This window comes from Brienomyrus brachyistius, chromosome 4 (genome assembly GCF_023856365.1).
Source record: "Brienomyrus brachyistius isolate T26 chromosome 4, BBRACH_0.4, whole genome shotgun sequence".
Taxonomy (NCBI): domain Eukaryota; kingdom Metazoa; phylum Chordata; class Actinopteri; order Osteoglossiformes; family Mormyridae; genus Brienomyrus; species Brienomyrus brachyistius.
Genome location: NC_064536.1, coordinates 19399775 through 19421193, shown reverse-complemented (window position 1 = coordinate 19421193; position 21419 = coordinate 19399775). Strand labels below are relative to the sequence as shown.

Here is a 21419-nt window from a genome sequence, read left to right as displayed (position 1 = left end):
ATTCCTTTTACTCACATCCCTGTTTCTCTCTCTGTCTCTTTCTAGCTACTGAAGTGACCATGTCACCTGTATCTGTGCCCAGGACCACAGCAGGATTCTTACCATGTGAGTCTGTTCACAAACACACTTCTCTGTCCCTGTATGAGGTGGAGTGTGTTTTATTTAATTTTCTTCTGCTAGGAGAGATTCTCTTTCTCTCTCCTGCTGCCTCCTGGTCTTTCACATTTACATGAGCTGTTTATGTCAGTAGCCTTTGAATCCAATTGCAAAGCAAGGAAAGTTTATTCAGGGTGCTTATCCACTGCACCAAGTACATTTGGTACTTTCCCTTTTCCATTGACTTCCAGACAAGTACCGGTACCAAAAGTTCTGTTACCCAAAGTACCATTTCAGCAGGTGTACTTCATTGGTACTTCAGAATTTTTCGGGTGGAACTTGCAAACACGTTCACTGTTGATCTTAAAGACAATTTAAAAATCCTAAAAGCCAAACAAATAAATACTTAACTAAAAAAAAAGTTGCATTGTAGAGGTAGTGTATAACTGAATTCTTGCTGATTTAATCTATTGAAAAGCTGCAACAATCAGTAATGTTTCAAGTCCTGATTGTAATGAGCTGACAGTGTTAGCAGACCTCAGGTCTTCAGGAAGCTTGTTCCACAGACAGGGAGCATAGAGACTAAAATCTGCTTCATGCTGCTTGGTCTTGAGTCTGGGACACTGAGTAAGCCTTTCCCAGATGAGCGCAGGGTCTGAATCCCTCATAACATTCAAGGAAATCAGAAACAGATTAAGGTCTGAGACTTTTAGTGCTACAGTATATACACAAGTAAGAATATTTCAAAATCAATCCTGTGATGCACAGGAAGCCAGTGCAGTGATTAAGGACCTGTGTACTATTCTCTACTTCCTTGGTGTTAGTTAGGACTCTGATGGCAGCATTCAGGGTGAGCTGTTGCTGTCTGGTTGATTTTTTGGTAAGACATCTGAAGACACCGATACAATGGACTAGCCTGCTGACAATAACCACATGAATAAGCTTTTCTGTATCTTGGTTAGACAGAAATCCTTTAAGGTGGTGGGAGGCTGATTTTGGAATTGCCTTTATATTATGTAGCTGTTATAATTTAGGTCTCAGTCTAGAAGTGCACCAAGATTTCTGGCTTGGTTTGTCGATTTTTGTGTCCATGAATCAAGGTGAGCACTGACTTTCAGTCTTTCTCTTTTGGGGCCAAAATAATGTCAGTTTTTTTCTGTATTCAGTCATGCAACATTCTGGCAAATCTACTGATTGACTCGTTCAACGTACTTTTAATTGAATCTAAGTGGCTATACTGACATGGTGACACCATAATGTAGAGTTGTCTTGCATTTGGATAATTATGGTAAGAGATGTTATAATGTTTGCGATGGGCTGGCCCCCCATCCTGGGTTGTTCTCTGCCTCGTGCCCATTGCTTCTGGGATAGGCTCCGGACCCCCCGTGACCCAGTAGGATAAGCGGTTTGGAAAATGTATGGATGGATGTTATAATGTTCCAGTACTTGTGAAAAGTGGGGACAGAGCTTCACATACTACAAACTGCAAAACTGAGATCACATGAATCATGTTTTTTTCTGCTATAAAGAACCCAAAATCTGTATATGTAAGTTGCAATGATTTGCAGTTTGCTAAAATGCTTGTTATTGTCCATCCCTCATACTGACAATACCCTACTGCTGTTGTCTCCACAGTGAGTGAAGTCCATCTCCCACAAGTAAATTCCTTTTACTCACATCCCTGTTTCTCTCTCTGTCTCTTTCTAGCTACTGAAGTGACCATGTCACCTGTATCTGTGCCCAGGACCACAGCAGGATTCTTACAATGTGAGTCTGTTCACACACATGCTTCTCTGTCCCTGTATGAGGTGGAGTGTGTTTTATTTAATTTTCTTCTGCTAGGAGAGATTCTATTTCTCTCTCCTGCTGTCGCTTGGTCTTTCACATTTACATGAGCTGTTTATGTCAATAGCCTTTGAATCCAATTGCAAAGCAAGGCAAGTTTATTCAGGGTGCTTATCCACTGCACCAAGGAACATTCAAGGAAATCAAAAATAGATTTAGGCCTGAGACCATTTAGTACAGAAGTAATATTTTTAAATCAATCCTATGATACTCAGGAAGCCAGTGTAGTAATTTAAGGACCTGTGTAGTATGCGCTACTTTATTGGTGTTAGTTAGAATTCTGATGGCGGCATTCTGGATGAGCTGCAGCTGTCTGACTGATTTATTACCAAGACCTGCAAAGACACCATTACAATAGTCTAACCTTCAGAAAATAGACACATGAACATGCTTTTCTGTATGTGGTTTAGACAGAAATCCTTTAAGATGGTGGGAGGCTGATTTTGGAATTGCCTTTATAGACCTGTTATGATTTAGGTCTCAGTCCAGAACTACATACAATATTTCTGGCTTGATTTGTAGAATTTTCTGTCCTTTATTCATGGTGAGCAATGAGTTTCAGTCTTTCTTTTTCGGGGACTTGCAAGTCCCACCCCAAAGTTCCAAAGTATTAAAAAAGTACCCCAGCTGCAATGGTACTTTGGGTACTTGGGGCTTGTGGTTTTGACATACTACAAGCTGCATAATCCAGATCACACAAATCATGTTTCTTCTGCCTTATAGAACCCAAAAATGTCTATGATGTCTAACTTACGCTGATTTGCAGTTTGTTAAAATTCCTGCTATTGTCCCTCATAATGATAATAGCCTACTGCTGGTGTCTCCACAGTGAGTGAAGTCCATCTCCCACAAGTAAATTCCTTTTACTCACATCCCTGTTTCTCTCTATCTCCTTCTAGCTACTAAAGTGAGCATGTCACCAGTATCCGTGCCCAGGACCACAGCAGGATTCTTACCATGTGAGTCATTTCAGACAAATGCTTCTCTCTCCCTGTATGAGGTGGAGTTTGTATTATTGTGTTTCATTTCTTCTGCTAGTGGAGCTTCTCTTTCTGTCTCACTGTTTCCTGGTCTTTCACATTTACATGAGCTGTTTATATCAGGAGCCTTTGAATCCAACTGCTAAGTAATGCAGCTGGGGTACTTTTTTGATACTTCGGAACTTTGGGGTGAGACTTGGAAATGCGTTCATTGATGATTTAAAAGACAATTTAAAAAGCCTAAAAGCCAAACAAACAAAGAAATACTTAACTAAAAAGAAGTTGCATTGTAGAGGCAGTGCATCACTGAATTCCTGCTGATTTAATCTGTTGAAAAGCTGCAACAAACAGCAATGTTTTGAGCCCTGATTATAATGAGCTGACCGCGTCAGCAAACCACACATCTTCAGGAAGCTTGTTCTACACACAGGAAGCATAGAGACTAAAATCTGCTTCACCCTGCTTGGTCTTGTGGTGCGTTCAATTACCTCTCCGAAGTCGTAAATTCCAAGGTGCGTGACGTCATGTCCGACAATCTCCCATTGGAGCTACACATCTCGGAACAAACATGGCTGCCTCCACAAACACGCTGTTGTGTGTTGTTGTTTTATATTTTAGCAGATTTGGAGTAAGATTCATTTTTCCAAGAGACAGAAACAAGAAACTCAAACTAGTCAAGCCACATTAAAAGTTTTACAATATTTTAATAGATCCATAGTAATGTTCTTTTTTCGAGAGGAAAACAAACTACAAACAAACAAAAGGCATTAACAAGTCTGGTAAAAACATGAATTTGCACCCTAGGATACTGTTTACGGTCATGATATGATAGTGTCTAAATCGACTGTGTGCAATTACATTTATAACTATTGATACATTTCACTAAATAAACATAATAAAATATTTATAAAACAGAATTATTGTTGACTGTGTAAGCAGCCATGTTGAAATGACATCACAGGGGAATCTCAGACAACAAATTTCTGTCTGACATCAATGTTAGAGGCATGTTTCCGACAGGAAGTGACGTTTTTCATGAGGTTTTTATCCGAGTTCCAACTTGGAGAGAGATAATCAAACACAGGACTGAATCTGGGAAGACTGAGTAAACCTTTCCTAGATGAACTCATGGTCCGAATCCCTCATAACATTCAAGGAAACCAGAAATAGATTTAGACCTGAGGTAATTTAGTAAAGAAGTAACATTTTAAACTCAATCCTGTGATACACATTAAGCTGGTGTAGTGATTAAGGACCTGTGTAGTATGCGCTACTTCCTTGGTGTTAGTGAGGACTGTAGTGGAAGCATTCAGGGTGAGCTGTTGTTGTCTGGTAGATGTTTTGGCAAGACCCATGAAGACACCTTTACAATAGTCTAACCTTCAGAAAATAGACACATGAACAAGCTTTTCTGTATCTTGGTTAGACAGAAATCCTTTAAGGTGGTGGGAGGCTGATTTTGGAATTGCCTTTATATTATGTAGCTGTTAGACTTTAGGTTTCAGTCCAGAAGTGCACCAAAATTTCTGGCTTGATTTGTAGATTTTTGTGTCCATGATTCAAGGTGAACAATGACTTCCAGTCTTTCATTTTTGGAGCCAAAATCAATTATGTCAGTTTTTTCTGTATTCAGTCATGGAACATTCTGGAAAATCTGCTCATTGATTGGTTCAATGTACTTTTAATTGAATCTAAGTGGCTATACTCACATGGTGACACCATTATATAGAGTTGTGTTTCTTTTGGATAATTATGGTAAGAGATGTTATAATGTTCCAGTACTTGTGAAAAGTGGTGACAGAGCTTCACATACTACAAACTGCAAAACTGAGATCACATGAATCATGCTTCTTCTTCTATATAGAGCCCAAAATCTGTATGATGTGTAAGTTGCAATGATTTGCAGTTTGCTAAAATGCTTGTTATTGTCCATCCTTCGTAATGATAATACTCTACTGCTGTTGTCTCCACAGTGAGTGAAGTCCATCTCCCACAAGGAAATTCCTTTTACTCACATCCCTGTTTCTCTCTGTCTCCTTCTAGCTACTAAAGTGACCATGTCACCTGTATCTGTGCCCAGGACCACAGCAGGATTCTTACAATGTGAGTCTGTTCACACACGCTTCTCTCTCCCTGTATGAGGTGGAATGTGTTTTACTGTGTTTTATTGTGTTTTATTGTGTTTTATTGTGTTTTATTGTGTTTTACTGTGTTTCATCTTCTTCTGCTAGAGGAGCTTCACTTTCTCTCTACCGCTGCCTCTTGGTCTTTCACATTTACATAAGCTGTTTATGTCAGGAGCCTTTGAATCCAATTGCAAAGCAAGGCAAGTTTATTCATGGTGCTTTTCCACTGCACCAGGTACGGTATATTTGGTACTTCCCCTTTTCCACTGACTTCCGGTCGAGTACCAGTACCAGAAGTTCCATTACCCAATATACCATTTCAGCAGGAAGACTTTTTTGGTACTTCGGAACTTTGGGGTGTATGACGTGTGTATGATGTGTAACTTACACTGATTTGCAGTTTGTTATTATGCTTGATATTGCGCATCCCTCTACTCTACTGCTGGTGTCTCCACAGTGAGTGAAGTCCATCCCCCACAAGTAAATTCCTTTTACTCACATCCCTGTTTCTCTCTGTCGTTTTGGGTGTTTTTCCACTGCACCAGGTACGGTACTTTTGGTACTTTCCCTTTTCCATTGACTTCCAGTCGAGTACCAGTATCCAAAGTTCCAGTACCCAAAGTATACCATTACAGCTGCGGTGCATTTTTGGTACTTCAAAACTTTTGAGTTAGACTTGCAAATGCGTTCATTGTCATTTTAAAAGGCATTTTAAAAAGCCTAAAAGCCAAGCAAGCAACAAAAAGTTAACTAAAAAGAAGTTAGATGCAGTGTATAACTAAACTCCTGTTGGTTAAATCTATTGATCAGCTGCAGGAAACAGTAAAATTTTAAGCCCTGATTATTCTGAGCTGACAGTGTTAGCAGACCTCAGGTCTTCAGGAAGTTTGTTCCACTGATGGGGAGCATAGAGAGTAAAATCTGCTTCGCCCTGCTTGGTTTTGATTCTGGCAATACTGAGTAAACCTTTCCCAGAAAACAGGAGGAGAGTATCAAAGACAACGAACTCACCAATTTACATTAACACTACAACCATATCTGCCCTACGAGACACACAGACACGGGCAGCTTCGGAATGCTAGGCCCCTCCCATCAGGAAGAGGCCAGTCAGGATTGGTTAGATCTTCCACTGGAACACTGAGCACCAATAATGGGTTGCCTTAAATTTCAGATGGATAGGGCTTAACAGCCAGGAGCAGCAATCCTGTTCTTGACAGTTCTGGTAAAAGGAGAAGAAAAAATAAATCTGATATCTACACTCTCTTATGCATGTAACACTATAATCACGTGGTGACACCATAATGTAGAGTTGTGTGTCATTTGCTTAATTGTGATGAGATTTTGATAACACTTTACTGAAGTCCATGTTTTTAGTAATTCATAGTGCATTATAATGCATTCATAAAGCATTATAAACATGGCTGTAAATATTTATGAAATGGCATAACATGAACATGATAAAGCTCTCATCTATAATCTATTATAGATACCTGCATAATGCAATACAAAGCATCCTTTATGTTTAGCCAACTATTATAATGCATTACGAAGGTGTCTGTGGTGCATTATGGATGACTGCTGCATGTATAATACACATGGCTATAATTCATTCCTTTTCAAAAATATTCATACCCATGTTTACAATGCTTTATGAATGCATTATTATTTGTTATGAATTAATTTTCAATTACTATTTATATGCCCTTACGTAAAATGAGATTTTATAGTGTTCCATAATCTGAGGAAATGGATGCATGAAGATGTTGAATGGAGAGACTCAAGAGTGGACCATTGAGGAACTCCACACGTAATTTTCGTTCACTCGGATTCATAATTATCCTTTTAACACAAAGTAGTCCCTGGCTCATCAATAGAATTCAAACCAATCATTTATCTATATCGTATCATGGTGCCATAAAGACCCACCCCTTTTTCTACTCCGTCTGGCAGTATCTTATAGTCGAGCGCAGCACTGAGATCCAATAATACCAAAACTGAGATTTTTGGTTCATCACTTCTCAGATGTCACTTAAAACATTAACAAGTGGACACTCATTAATGTGGTGTGGTTGAAATCCAGAGTTAAAAGCTTCTAAGGTCATTGTTTTGCACCATGAAAGAATGATATTGCAAAAGGAAAATTCCCGATAGATGGACTTGTTCTGAGCTGAAAAGTGAGCCTCAATAAGCAGAAGTAACTGGAGTCTCCAGACAACCAACCTTTCCTTGAACTGTCTGATCTTTCCTTGAACTGTCTGATCTTTCCTTCAACTGTCTGAACTTTCCTTCAACTGTCTGATGACTGGCCCATTTTTGGCTATAAGATTACATTTGTTGTTCGAGGAGCAGAGCACGAGATGCATGATTGCTGAGTGTCTGTTCCCTTTGAGCTCATCGAATAATAAAGATTGTTAAACACTTAAACATCCCACTTCATGGTGGTGCTTCATGAGATGCTGGGCTTCGTCATGGGATTAATCGGGATTAATGGGATTAATCGCTCTTCCTCTTGCTTACAGACTCCTGCCAGCTGACATTGGACCCCAACACAGCACACAGATGCCTGTCTCTGTCAGAGGGGAACAGGAAGGTGACATGGGGGGCAGAGCAGCCATATCCTGATCATCCAGAGAGATTTGACTGGTGGGACCAAATTCTGTGCAAAGAGAGTTTTACTAGTCACGCTTACTGGGAGGCTGAGTGGAGTGGAGGTGGAGCTGAAATAGGAGTGACTTATAAAGGAATCGGGAGGAAAGGATGGAGTGATGACTGTCGGCTTGGAATGAATGACAAGTCATGGATGCTGAGCTGCTCTCCTTGCCGTTACTCTGTCTGGCACAATAATAAAGAGATTGACATACCCATAAAGCCCTCAGACTCCCGCAGAGTAGGAGTGTATCTAGACTGGATGGCTGATACTCTGTCCTTCTACAGAGTCTCCTCTGAAGGACTGACCCTCCTGTACAGCTTCACCGCCTCATTCACTGATCCCCTCTGCCCAGCGTTTTGGGTTTATTATACAAAATCCTCCGTGTCGCTGTGCATGCTGGGATAGCTCACTGTGTGCTGGAGGAATCATTTTTACCTTATCAGTGTCACATGTTGCTACTTTTCCACGGCAAAACCTAAAATCTCTGCTTTTTAACCAGTATAACCTTTTTTACTCTGTAAGTGTAATGCATGTTTGGCAAAAATAAATAACTGGGTTCAGCAAGCTGAACAGACATGTAAAATGACTGTTTTTCTCTCTAATTAAAATGTCATGAAACGTGATCCTCATGGGGAGTGGCGGCTTTTCCCCTCCCCTGTATAAGTACATTTTATATATTTCTGTTTACATTTGTGCTCTGTCATATTTGCTACCTGTACACTGACAATAAAGGCTTCCTATTCTATCCCATTAATGTCCTGGTTCAGCGTAACAGCGTAACTGAGTAACAGACTTAATCCACGCTCTCTGGTGACTGAGCGCAGCAGCCTGATATCGCAGCGGCGATGCTTTTGCTTATAGAGGGCAGCTTCCTAATCTGACATTTTGTTAAATGAAAAATCGACAAGATATTAACGTACCTCACCCCCAACACCCACCCTGAGGCATCTGAGTACACATAAATCACATAACACGATTAAATGACTTTATTATAGTATTTATTATAATTATAGTGTACGGTGTCTCTCTCACCCCTATTAAAATATGGGAAAGGAATCATTAAAAACCAAAGTCCTTACTACGTAAATTAATACCAATAAATAATTAAATAAGTAACTAATTTTTTCAATAGAAGACGATACATATTTTTACTTCTTACAGTAAGATAGGGATTAATTTGAGACGACAGAACCTCACGTCCGCCCCCTACTGCCGCCCTGAGGTAACTGCGGGTTTCCCGTCAGTCGCAGCACGTGAGACGCTGCGGTCCCTCAGTAAACATCCCCATCACAACACGTCAGATATGGTTAACGGGTACAGTCATTATTTAATGTGCAATAAATCATTAACCTGTTAATATATTTCTAAAATGAAAATACTAGGGGGCGGCATGGTGGTGCAGTGGTTAGCACTGTTGCCTCACACCTCTGGGACCCGGGTTCGAGTCTCCGCCTGGGTCACATGTGTGTGGAGTTTGCATGTTCTCCCCATGTCGTCGTGGGGTTTCCTCCGGGTACTCCGGTTTCCCCCCACAGTCCAAAAACATGCTGAGGCTAATTGGAGTCACTAGATTGCCCATAGGTGTGCATGTGTGAGTGAATGGTGTGTGAGTGTGCCCTGTGATGGGCTGGCCCCCCATCCTGGGTTGTTCCCTGCCTCGTGCCCATTGCTTCCGGGATAGGCTCCAGACCCCCCGCGACCCAATAGGATAAGCGGTTTGGAAAATGGATGGATGGATGGATGAAAATACTACAACTAAAACGAAAATGTTAAAATATTTTTACAGAAGTGGATTAGGGCCATGTGGAATGAAATTCAGAGAATTCTGAGAAAACATTCAGAATTGTGAGAACAAAGTTTGAATCCTGAGATCACAGTCAGAGGCTGGCTGCAGACCTCAGGCCACATGCAAGATACCGAGCAGAGCACACAGATGTCTGTCCTTGTTCAGGCTATAAGTGGAAATGTGAGTGTTGGTGGAAAGTGACAGAACTGGCGGCATTCATGTCTATTCCTGGAGTTTCAGAAGCAGCCATTGCACATTTGGAAGAGCAAAAAGTAAGTGAAAAAGTGAATCTTGGTTGTATTATTGTGCCAAAATGTTTAACATTAGCAATAAAATTTGAAGTAAGCTTCAATGTTTTGTGTCTAAGTGAGCATGTAACATGTAAATCAGGTCTGTGATGACTTTAAACATGATGTTAACCTGTTCAGGTGATACCAACTAACTGTAATGACCCACTGTGTGCCATTGTTCAGTGTTTCATGTCAGTAGCTATGCTTACAAGGTAGGTTTTTGTGAATCGCAATACAGTCATTCCTCAGAATGAAATCTTAGCATGATCACTGAATAAAGTAACCTGGTCGATACGTGTGTATGCAAGGGTAAGAGCTTTGTTGTCTCCGGATGCACGTCAGGACAGTAGACACTCCGCAGGTCTGTCTTCTGACCCACAGCTCTCCAACACAGCTCTGCTTTGCAGCTGCCATATTTCCCATAAAACAGTGTTATGTGTGAGATCCACTGCAACAGCCAAAGCTCAGGCAGGCTTAAGCTGCTAATGTGTGTAGATATTGTGGTCTCACTGCCAAGACAGTTTGCTTCCGATATTACAACATATCCAAATGTATGGCTTATTAAAATCACATTTATAATAATACGACTTATCAAAATATCTAATGATGATGCTGGTCTTTCTATAATTATCACAGATGTTTGAACAGATGCCATGTTCCTCTGGGAGACATCTGGGACTGTGGTTTCAGTCTTTGCTCCATGTGTGTCTTCTCCCTATGTCGTTGTGGGGCTTCCTTCTGGTCCAAAAATAGTAATTTGGAGTTACCAGCTCAGCCATATGTGTGAGTGTGACTGTGTCAGTGTGCCTGTGAGTGTCAGTGTGCCTGTGAGTGTCAGTGTGCCTGTGAGTGTCAGTATGCTTGTGAGTATCAGTGTACCTGTGAGTGTCAGTGTGACTGTGCCTGTGAGTGTCATTGTGCCTGTGAGTGTAAGTGTGACTGTGAGTGTCAGTGTGCCTGTGAGTGTCAGTGTACCTGTGAGTGTCAGTGTGCCTGAGAGTGTCAGTGTACCTGTGAGTGTCAGTGTGCTTGAGAGTGTCAGTGTACCTGTGAGTGTCAGTGTGCCTGAGAGTGTCAGTGTGCCTGTGAGTGTCAGTGTGCTTGAGAGTGTCAGTGTGCCCTGCAATGGGTCGGCACCCCATCCTGGGCAGCTTCTACAAAAGGCTCCAGACTCACACAACCCTGAACAGAGATTTTTGGTGACATAGGCAGAAAAGGGAAAATGCCTTGTCGAGTCGTATGCTGTCTCACAGTTTATACTCCGACAGCGTTCCATAACACTGAGCATTGCCATAGCGGGCTTCCCAGTTATTTATGCCGTGTCCCTGTTTGCTACCCTTTACCTAAGCAGGCCTGGTCTCTGTGCCTTTAAAGCAGACATACTCACATGCACACAGATATATGTCATATATTTCACACCCAGAAACATACTTTTATGTTTACTGCTAATATTTAAAAGTACAGTTGTGCTATTTAAGCGTGATTACAAACATTGCTAAAAAATGCATTTCAATAAATGACAGAGGGAAGAAAATCCCTTGATCTCAAACATTAGTATTTAATTACAAATACACAACACTATACCCTGACACATAAACAGCAGTTTTTACAGCCTGTAGAAATTAAAAATACCTGCAGAAATGGCAAACTAATAAAAGATCTCATATAAACAGCACAAAACCAGTAGTTAAGATAATACCTGTGTAACACACCAGAGCTACTAAGCAGAACTAACCACATGAGACCTATATGGTGACCACGGTCATTCCGGGTCTAACGGTACCATTGGACTGAGCAGTTTAGAGCTTGTTCTATTGCAGATTGTAGGGGAAAAAATAGAAACAAGAATGAGAACTTGAGTGTGTGTGTGGTGGTGATAAGTAGGGAATGATGACAGAAGTGACTGGAAGTCCATGGGATCCATGGGAAAATATCAAACCCAATCCATAGATACATAGACACAGCAACACCGAAATTCACACAGACATCAAACCCACTCCATATATACACAGACACAGTAACACCGAAATACACAGACATCAAAGCCACTCCATAGATACACAGACACAGCAACACCAAAATACACACAGACATCAAACCCACTCCATAGATACATAGACACAGCAACACCGAAATACACACAGACATCAAACCCACTCCATAGATACATAGACACAGCAACACCGAAATACACAGACATAAAAGCCACTCCATAGATACACAGACACAGCAACACCGAAATACACACAGACATCAAACCCACTCCATAGATACATAGACACAGCAACACCGAAATACACACAGACATCAAACCCACTCCATAGATACATAGACACAGCAACACCGAAATACAAAGAGACATCAAAGCCACTCCATAGATACACAGACACAGCAACACCGAAATACACACAGACATCAAACCCACTCCATAGACACATAGACACAGCAACACCAAAATACACACAGACATCAAACCCACTCCATAGACACACACAGATACCCAACAACGAAATACATATAAACATCAAACCCACATCATAAACACAAACAGACCAACCCCAGTATAGACCCAGCAGTTTGGAATTATCTAGATTTGTGCAAGAATGGCTCCTTGTAACCTGTGGCCTGAATCATGAAGTGAGATTTGTTGGTTTAGCTACATAACTTGTCAGATTAAAGTTACCTCAGTTTAAATGGGTTTTATTTTCATTCACTGTTTTCCATTTTTCAGGTCTCCACAAAGATCTGTGACTGCAATCAATAAAGTAAAAAGGTACACTTGCATAACCACTGTCAGTACAAACAACATGTAACAGTAGAACAATAGGTAATTAATTAGCTCCGCCCAGCTGAACTTGTGTCCAGTCGACACCATGACAGCTGTATGTCTGTAATGTGCTTTTTGCCTCAGTTGTCTCAGTTTCGTCTCCTTGGGCAAAAGGGTCTGCAAAATAAAATACGGTAAATTAAAATGTAAATATATGCTTGTGAGTAAGTCTGGTAACATTAAGTGGCTTTAAAAAAATCCTAAAAGTTTGTGTGGTTTTGGGAAGGTGTGACTCTGGGCTTGTTTCCTGTCCCCCCCCCCACTCTCTGTGTAAAGTTTGCATGTTCCCCCAACATGAGTTTTCTCCCCAACCTTCATGGACTGTAAACATCTGGTCAACCGATTGGGATCTATAAGCTGCCCTTAGTGTGTGATTGTATATGTGAGTTTGTGCTCTGCTATAAACTAGTATCCTATCCATCGTGTCCCCCGCCCTGTGCCACCTGGGACAGGCTCCAGGCTCCCCACCCCCCCTGTACAGGATAAGCAGTTATTGAAATGTGTTGGATACTTTTTCACTATTTCATCTTTCTGTTCCTGGACCTGGCTGAAGCATTTTACTTTTGGTTTGGATTTGGTCTTTTAGTTTAGTAGTGATAATTAATCTAGAAAAAATACATAATTCCATTTTGGGAAGCTTCCTGCTTGTTTAGATGGCAAATTAATAACTAAAATTAATAAGTCCAAATCTGCTTACCTGACTCTCCTTCCTAAAACAATCACACTCTCCCCACACAGACGCAAACAAAAATGAGAAATATGACATTTAGAGTTTGTGCTTAATCTCCATGTGACCGATGTGAAAAACAAACCTGTTGACTGGCAGCACATATAAAGGCTCGTTCACAGGTTTGTACATCCCTGTGTAATACACCTGATACCATATAACAGCTAAACATTACATTGCCTTTGTGCTTTAAATCAGTGGCATCTCGGGAAAAATTCAAATCAAACACCAGCTTTTAAACAAACAAATTAATTCTCTGCATAACAGTTTTCTTGTAAAACTTTGCCTTCTACTTAATTTCTATCCTACAACATAAAATTGTCAGATTATAGGTTGTTTGATGAAAAAAACAAAGACAGTAATCCATCCATCCATCCATTTTCCAAACCGCTTATCCTATTGGGTCGCGGGGGGTCCGGAGCCTATCCCGGAAGCAATGGGCACGAGGCAGGGAACAACCCAGGATGGGGGGCCAGCCCATCGCAGGGCACACTCACACACCATCCACTCACACATTCACACCTATGGGCAATTTAGCGACTCCAATTAGCCTCAGCATGTTTTTGGACTGTGGGGGGAAACCGGAGTACCCGGAGGAAACCCCACGACGACATGGGGAGAACATGCAAACTCCACACACATGTGACCCAGGCGGAGACTCGAACCCGGGTCCCAGAGGTGTGAGGCAACAGTGCTAACCACTGCACCACCATGCCGCCCCCCAAAGACAGTAATAATAAAACTAATATAATTAAATAATTTAACTAAATACATGTTTGTTGTATGTATAATCTACCATTTTATTCTCCAACTCCAATGTTTGCCTAGTCTGCTCTAACTCAGGAAGCTCCTCCCACTGTCACACACAGACGACTGAGAGAGAAAATGGAAGTGAATTCCGTTAGTGTTTGTGGCAAAATGGCAGAAGCCAGTGTCGCACTGGATCAGAACCAGTTCAGCTGTCCGGTCTGTCTGGATCTACTGAAGGATCCAGTGGCTCTTCCGTGTGGGCACAATTACTGCATGAGCTGCATTAAGAGCTGCTGGGATCAGGAGGATCATGCTGGAGTTTACAGCTGCCCCCAGTGCAGACAGATCTTCACACCCAGACCTGTTCTGGACAGAAACACCATACTGGCTGAAGTGGTGGAGAACCTGAAGAAGACTGGACTACAAGCAGCAACTCCTGCTGACCATTACGCTGGACCTGGAGATGTGGAGTGTGACGTCTGTACTGGGAGAAAACACAAAGCTGTCAAGTCCTGCCTGGTGTGTCTGGCCTCTTACTGTGAAACTCACCTCCAGCCTCACTATGAGTCTCCAGCGTTTAAGAAGCACAAGCTGACTGATGCCACTGGACCTGAACAGCCCTGTGCTGTTTTTATACCTCCTGTCATCTCTATTGTACAATGAGACTCTCTGGAGTCTCAAAAGTGGCCAATTGTAATTTACCGTCCTCTGCTCCCTGTGTCACCAACAGAGCTCAGCACAGTCAGCAGTGAAGGACAGCGAGAGGATCTTCACTGAGATGATCAGCTCCATTGAGAGACGCTCTGAGGTGACAAAGCTGATCAGAGATCAGGAGATGGCTGCAGTGAGTCAGGCTGAAGGACACATGGAGATACTGAAGCAGGATATTGATGAACTGAAGAGGAGACACTCTGAGCTGGAGCAGCTTTCACACACAGAGGATCACATCCATTTCCTCCAGGTAACAGAACAGCTACTTTGGCAATAAGAAAACCAGAGCATTCAAATGGATGCATGTTCTAATTTGTATTTCAGCTAGTCTGTCATTGGTCAGATGTTAATGGTCCTGTTAATTTGATTACAATGCAAATTTGTTTTGGTGAAGCTGTTTAATCAGACTGTGTGTCTGTAGAGGTACCAGGGTCTTCCTGTCACCCCTGAAGCTGGATTTGGACCCAGAATCTCTGTCAATCCACATTGGTATTTTGGGAACTTGATGAAGGTGGTTTCTGAACTGAAGGATCAACTGGAGAATGTTTGCAAAAAGAAAACGGCAGAGATCTATCATACAGGTTTATAAATAAAAAACATTTTCCAGTCTGTTCATGTTAATATAGGCCATGCAGAGAGAGTATTGTGGAAGAAATTTCTCCAAGTCCAATGTTTAAGTGTTTGACAGAACTTTATTATTCGATGAGCTCAAAGGGAACAGACACTCAGCAATCATGCGTCTCGTGTTCTGCTCTCCGAACAACAAGTGCATACATCTCTTATAGCCAAAAATGCAGTCATCAGACAGTTCAAAGAAAAGGATCAGGTGTCTGTAGACACCAGGCACTTCTGCTTATTGAGGCTTGCTTATCAGCACAGAAATTCCTCTGCAGTTTCATACTGAGTCGAGTTAAATTTATCCCATTACCCAATTACTTTTATCTCACTTCCAGGTCATGCTGACCCGGGCCCTTGCTGAGCAAGATACATTATGGCAAACGTTAGTTCCTTCATAGAAAATAGAAATCCCTTTACTTACAGTAAGCAAGCTTGCATTAGTACATTGTGCTTGATACATCAGACTGATTCAAATGGGGTTATATTGTTTCAATCATTATAGGTAAATCAACAACACATTATAAACTCAATTATTAATTACTGATTAGGTAATGCATTTTGCATAATCATCTATATTCCATTATTGATTACTGATTAGCATAATCAAGAATTTTCTATCACAGTATGCAGTACAGTCAGCCTCACGTTTGTGTGACCAAGTCAGTTTCTGTTTTCGATGTAACTAAGTCTTTGTGAAAACCAGTGAAAGAGCTCCACATTCTACTGGCTACAAAACCCATATCACAGGAATCATGTTTATTCTATATTATGGAACCGAAAGATCTGTCTCACATGGAATTTACAATGATTAGAAGGTTGTTCAACTGTTATTGTCCCTCGTAATGATAAATTCCTTCTGCTGGCGTCTCCACAGTGAGTGAAGTTCATCTCCCACAAGTAAATTCCTTTTACTCACATCCTTGTTTCTCTCTGTCTCCTTCTAGTTACCAAAGACACCGTCCTACGAGTATTAGTGCCCAGGACCAGATCAGAATTCTTACAATGTGAGTCTATTCACACACTCGCTTCTCTCTCCCTGTATGAGGTGGAGTCTGTTTTATTGTGTTTTATTGTGTTTTATTGTATTTTATTGTGTTTTATTGTGTTTTATTGTGTTTTATTGTGTTTCGTTTTCTTCTGCTGGGGGAGCTTCTCTTTCTCTCTCCTGCTGCCTCCTGGTCTTGGTCCTTATTAATTAGTAAACTGTTTTTAGTAGTAAATTAGTAACTGTTTTAGAAGGAGACTCAGGTAAGCAGGTTTGGAGTTATTAATTTGGCATTCAAACAAACAGGATGTTTGCCAAAATATAGTTATAGAATTTTTTTCTAGAATCATTAATTACCACTATTAATTAAGCTAAAAGATCTAATATAAGTAAAATGCTTCAGCCAGGTCCAGGAACAGAAAGATGACATAGTGAAAAAGTATCCAACACATTTCAATAACTGCTTATCCTGCACAGGGGGGTGGGGAGCCTGGAGCCTGTCCCAGGTGGCACAGGGCAGGGGACACAATGGATAGGATACTAGTTTATAGCAGAGCACACACTCACACATACAGACTCACACTAAGGGCAGCTTAGAGATCCCAATCAGCTGACCACATGTTTACAGGCTCTGAAGGTTGAGGAGAAAACTCACGTTAGGAGAACAACCCCACACCATGATCCCCCCTCCACCAAACTTTACACTTGGTACAATGCAGTCAGGTAAGTACCGTTCTCCTGGCAACCGCCAAACCCAGACTCATCCATTAGATTGCCAGACAGAGAAGCGTGATTGGTCACTCCAGAGAACACGCCTCCACTGCTGTAGAGTCCAGTGGTGGCGTGCTTTACACCACTGTATCTGATGGTTTGCATTGCACTTGGTGATGCAAGGCTTGGATGCAGCTGTACGGCCATGGAAACCCATTCCATGAAGTTCTCTTTACACTGTTCTTGAGCTAAGCTGAAGGTCACATGAAGTTTGGAGGTCTGTAGCTAATGACTCTGCAGACAGTTGGTGACTTCTGCACACTGTGCGCCTCAACATGCGTTGTCCCCGCTCTGTGATTTTATGTGACCTACCACTACACGGCTGAGTTACTGTTGTTCCCAATTGCTTCCACTTTGTTATAATACCACTAACAGTTGACCGTGTAATATTTAGTAGAGAGGAAATTTCACCAGTAGACTTATTGCACAGGTGGCATCCTATCATGGTACCACACTTGAATTCACTGAGCTCCTGAGAGCGACTCATTCTTTCGCAAATGTTTGTAGAAGCAGTCTGCATGCCTAGGTGTTTGATTTTATACAAAGCGATTGGAACACCTGAATTCAATGATTTGGAGGGGTGTCCCAATACTTTTGGCAATATAGTGTATGTGGATGTTATGCAACAGTGGAATCGGACTGCTTTGAGTCTAGTTTATGTAACCTGGTATTTTATGGATTGTATTTTTTAAAATATGATGTAAATGAGCTTAAATGATTTAATTAAAGTTAAACAAACCATAAACAAAATGTTAACAAAAATGACCATACAGAATGATCATACTGTTGGTTAGTATTAGACATTCATATTTTTATAACAGATAATTCAACATGAAATAAGAATGAGCTAAAAAGTTTATTTCATCAGCAGTGCTGTTTTCATATTTATTACATTGTTACAATGTTTCTGCATACATTTCACAACAATTGTGAATTTGACTGTGAGGTTTTCCCTCTGTGATGTTTTTAAAATGTGTGGTTTGGTGTTTTTTAATAAGAGCTAATAACCATAACATAACATGAACTAAAGAGAGTGGCCTAAAAATTACCTGAGCACATTCACCCCTTCCGAGATTTACCCCCCCCCCCCCCCACTCTCATATTCACAATTCAATATTAATATCAAAATAATTCAAGCCTATATTGTGATGCCTGGCTCGTACGCTACTCATGTGTGCCACGCCCCCTGATTACCCACGTGTGTTTCCCTGATCGTTGCCAGCTGTGTCTAGTTATTTTGATCAGTCCTGTCTATTTGAGTCCTTGTCTTGCCAGAGTTGATTGTCCATCATTGACGTTAGTCTCTGTCACCATGTTCCCTCATCGTGTTCATAATAAATCCTCAGTTTTCCACGTCTTCTGTCTGCCCGCGTCGTCCTTCCCTACCACCAGCCTGCCTACCTGCCCTTTTTCTCCCGCAGATCACAACATGTATTACATAAATTATTGGATGCCATTTAAATTACTTATTTATTTACATATGTACATATGCATTTGTTTGAGAATGACTAGAAATGTCTTTGCAGGTTGAGTGAAAAGTTTGGAAACAAAACAAATTATTATTTAGATGCTCAGTGTATCAGTGATGTAATTGATATAATTTTGCAAGAGGCCAATAGCTGGTCACCAGAGGAAGAAGAGGGACGTCAGAGTAAGAATCCACCTTTCCACTGTGTTCAGGGGTATGTCTGTATTACTGCAGTGCCACTGTGAGTGTTTTGTGGGACACATTGCATCTAATAATCTTATTCCTAAATTGTGTGGATTATAAAAGAAGAAAGTTTGACCAAAATATAAAGTAAATCATTTGGTGTTTTGGAATCACATGTAGTGTAGCATAGATGATCAGGCATGTAGTGAAATCATAATGCTGTCCACATTGGTTTTAATAAAAAATGGAAATGCTGCAGTCAGAATATCAACTTAACTGTCCATTCTCATTGTTGCTAAATATGCATGTTTTTTTAGACTTCACCAAGAGTTAAGATTTTTATTTCAGACTATTTTTATCAGGTTAATGTTTTATTGTGCGTAAAATAATGACTGTACCTGTTAACCATATCTGACGTGTTGTGATGCGGACGTTAACTGAGGGACCGCAGTGTGCTGCGACCGACGGGAAACCCGCAGTTACCTCAGGGCGGCAGTAGGGGGCGGACGTGAGGTTAAGCTGTCAGAAGTTAAACCGTATTTTTTTGGGAGAAAGAATGTGTTTCGCTTTATTTTTTATTACTTGTGTAATTATTTACTTAGTTGTAAGGACTTAGTTCGGCTTTTAATGACTATTTTCCGGTGTTTAATGGGGTCAGAGAGACGCCGTTTGATAATTAGCTTGTCGATTGTCAAATGTAGCAGTTCACAGGTTTAGTTAGGAAATGTTTATTATTGTTTGTATTTTGATCATTTAATCTAACGTGTGTTACTGATGTGATTTATGACTTTTGCTTTTAACTCTACGGATATTATTTGCTTTCGCTGTTATGTCTCCCGTCTCCTTTTACATGGTTATTATATATGCTGATTTAATCTAATCGTGTTAGTGAAATTACAGTAAAGTGTATAATTTACTTTGGATAATTTAATTATATCCTCTGTTTCACGTTACTCAGTTACCTCACTTACGCTTTGAGCAGAGCGGAACCAGGACATTAATAGGATAGAATAGGAAGCCTTTATTGTCAGTGTACAGGCAGAAAATACAATATACAGACAGAAATATATAAAATGTACATATAAGGGGAGGGGAAAAGCTAACCCCCCCCCCCCTCCCCCCACTTATCAGGCTTATATTTCATTACATTTTATTTTATTCAGAATCAGAAATCACTCTATTGGTACAACTGCATTTACTATGAATTTGCATTATTGATGCATTAACAGACAATATAGTCAGAGAAAAAGTCATTTTGCACGAGTTTGGCAAACTGAACAAACATTCATTTATTTCTGTCTAATATACGTCACACTTCAGAGTAAAAAGGGTTATACTGCTTATGAAGCAGAGATTTTACCTTTTTGACATGGAGAAGCAGCGACATGTGACACTCTGATAAGGTAAAAATGATTCCTCCAGCACACAGTGAGCTATCCCAGCATGCACAGCGACACGGGGGAGTTTATATAAACCCGAAACCCTGGATAGAGGGGTTCAGTGAATGAAGAGGTGAAGCTGTACAGGAGGGTCAGTCCATCAGAGGAGACTCTGTAGAAGGACAGAGTACCAGCCGCCCGGTCCAGATACACTCCTACTCTGCGGGAGTCTGAGGGCTTTATGGGTATGACAGTCTGCTTATTATTGTGACAGACAGAGTAACTGTCAGGAGAGCAGAACAGCATCCATGACTTGTTATTGGCTCCAAGCAGACAGTCATCACTCACTCCTGTCCTCCCGATTCCTTTATAAGTCACTGCTATCCAGGCTCCATCTCCACTCCACTCAGCCTCCCAGTAACAGCGACCAGTCAGACTCTCTCTGCACAGAACTTGTTCCCAGCGGTCAAATCTCTCTGGATGATCAGGATATGGCTGCTCTGCCCCCCGTGTCACCTTCCTGTTCCCCTCTGACAGAGACAGGTATCTGTTTGCTGTGTTGGGGTCCAGCGTCAGCTGGCAGGAGTCTGTAGGCAAGAGGAAGAGCGATTAATCCCACGACGAAGCCCAGCATCTCCATCATTATCACTGTCACACCTCACACACTCACTAACACAGAACTCGCTCCAATACACACATTTTATTCCCAATATACTCATGTAGCCGCCCGAGTCTGCGGCGTTCCGGCTGCCCCCTGCGCTGTGGGACACGCCGCGCTGAGAGACTCGCTGGGGACCCAACTGCACTTTAACCTGCGCTCTATTATTCTGTACGATGCATAAAATATAAAAACGAAGCAGGAATTCAAGTATGTGAAATACCTCAGGAAATGTCGGACGCCGCGCGACGCGGCGGGAAGATGCGCCAAAATGCTGCGCGTGCTAAATTAATAGCTATAATTACAGGTACATAAAATTATAAACAGCATTAATAAAACATGTTAAACATTAAATTGTACCACAAAGAGTACCACTAGAAGTTAATTTGTTTTTACGTCAAAATAAGAACTTCCTTCAAACCTCTTCGGACACATATCCCCCTCCAGCAGCGTGCAGCGCCGACTAGTGATGTATCTATCGGTCGCGAACGAGCCGCTGAAAAGATCCGGATCCGGACCGAGAGATATTTTATAAAGCAAAACGCCTTCGCGGCTCAGCGCCCCATGCT

The 21419-nt window shown here is 41.3% G+C and overlaps 2 protein-coding genes across 2 annotated transcripts in view; one reads left to right on the top strand and one right to left on the bottom strand.

Annotated features, from left to right (window-relative positions):
- LOC125739613 (tripartite motif-containing protein 16-like) overlaps nucleotides 1-8442 on the top strand; it is a 100307-nt gene extending 91865 nt beyond the window's left edge. The window contains exons 11-14 of the mRNA XM_049009904.1: nucleotides 1804-1863; nucleotides 2841-2900; nucleotides 4965-5024; nucleotides 7567-8442. Of these exons, the coding sequence (XP_048865861.1) occupies nucleotides 1804-1863; nucleotides 2841-2900; nucleotides 4965-5024; nucleotides 7567-8102 (716 nt within the window). The 3' untranslated portion in view covers nucleotides 8103-8442. The remainder of the gene's footprint in view (nucleotides 1-1803; nucleotides 1864-2840; nucleotides 2901-4964; nucleotides 5025-7566) is intronic.
- The window catches only part of LOC125739602 (NACHT, LRR and PYD domains-containing protein 12-like), a 926911-nt gene that overhangs the window by 471554 nt on the left and 433938 nt on the right, over nucleotides 1-21419 (bottom strand). The window lies entirely within an intron of this gene.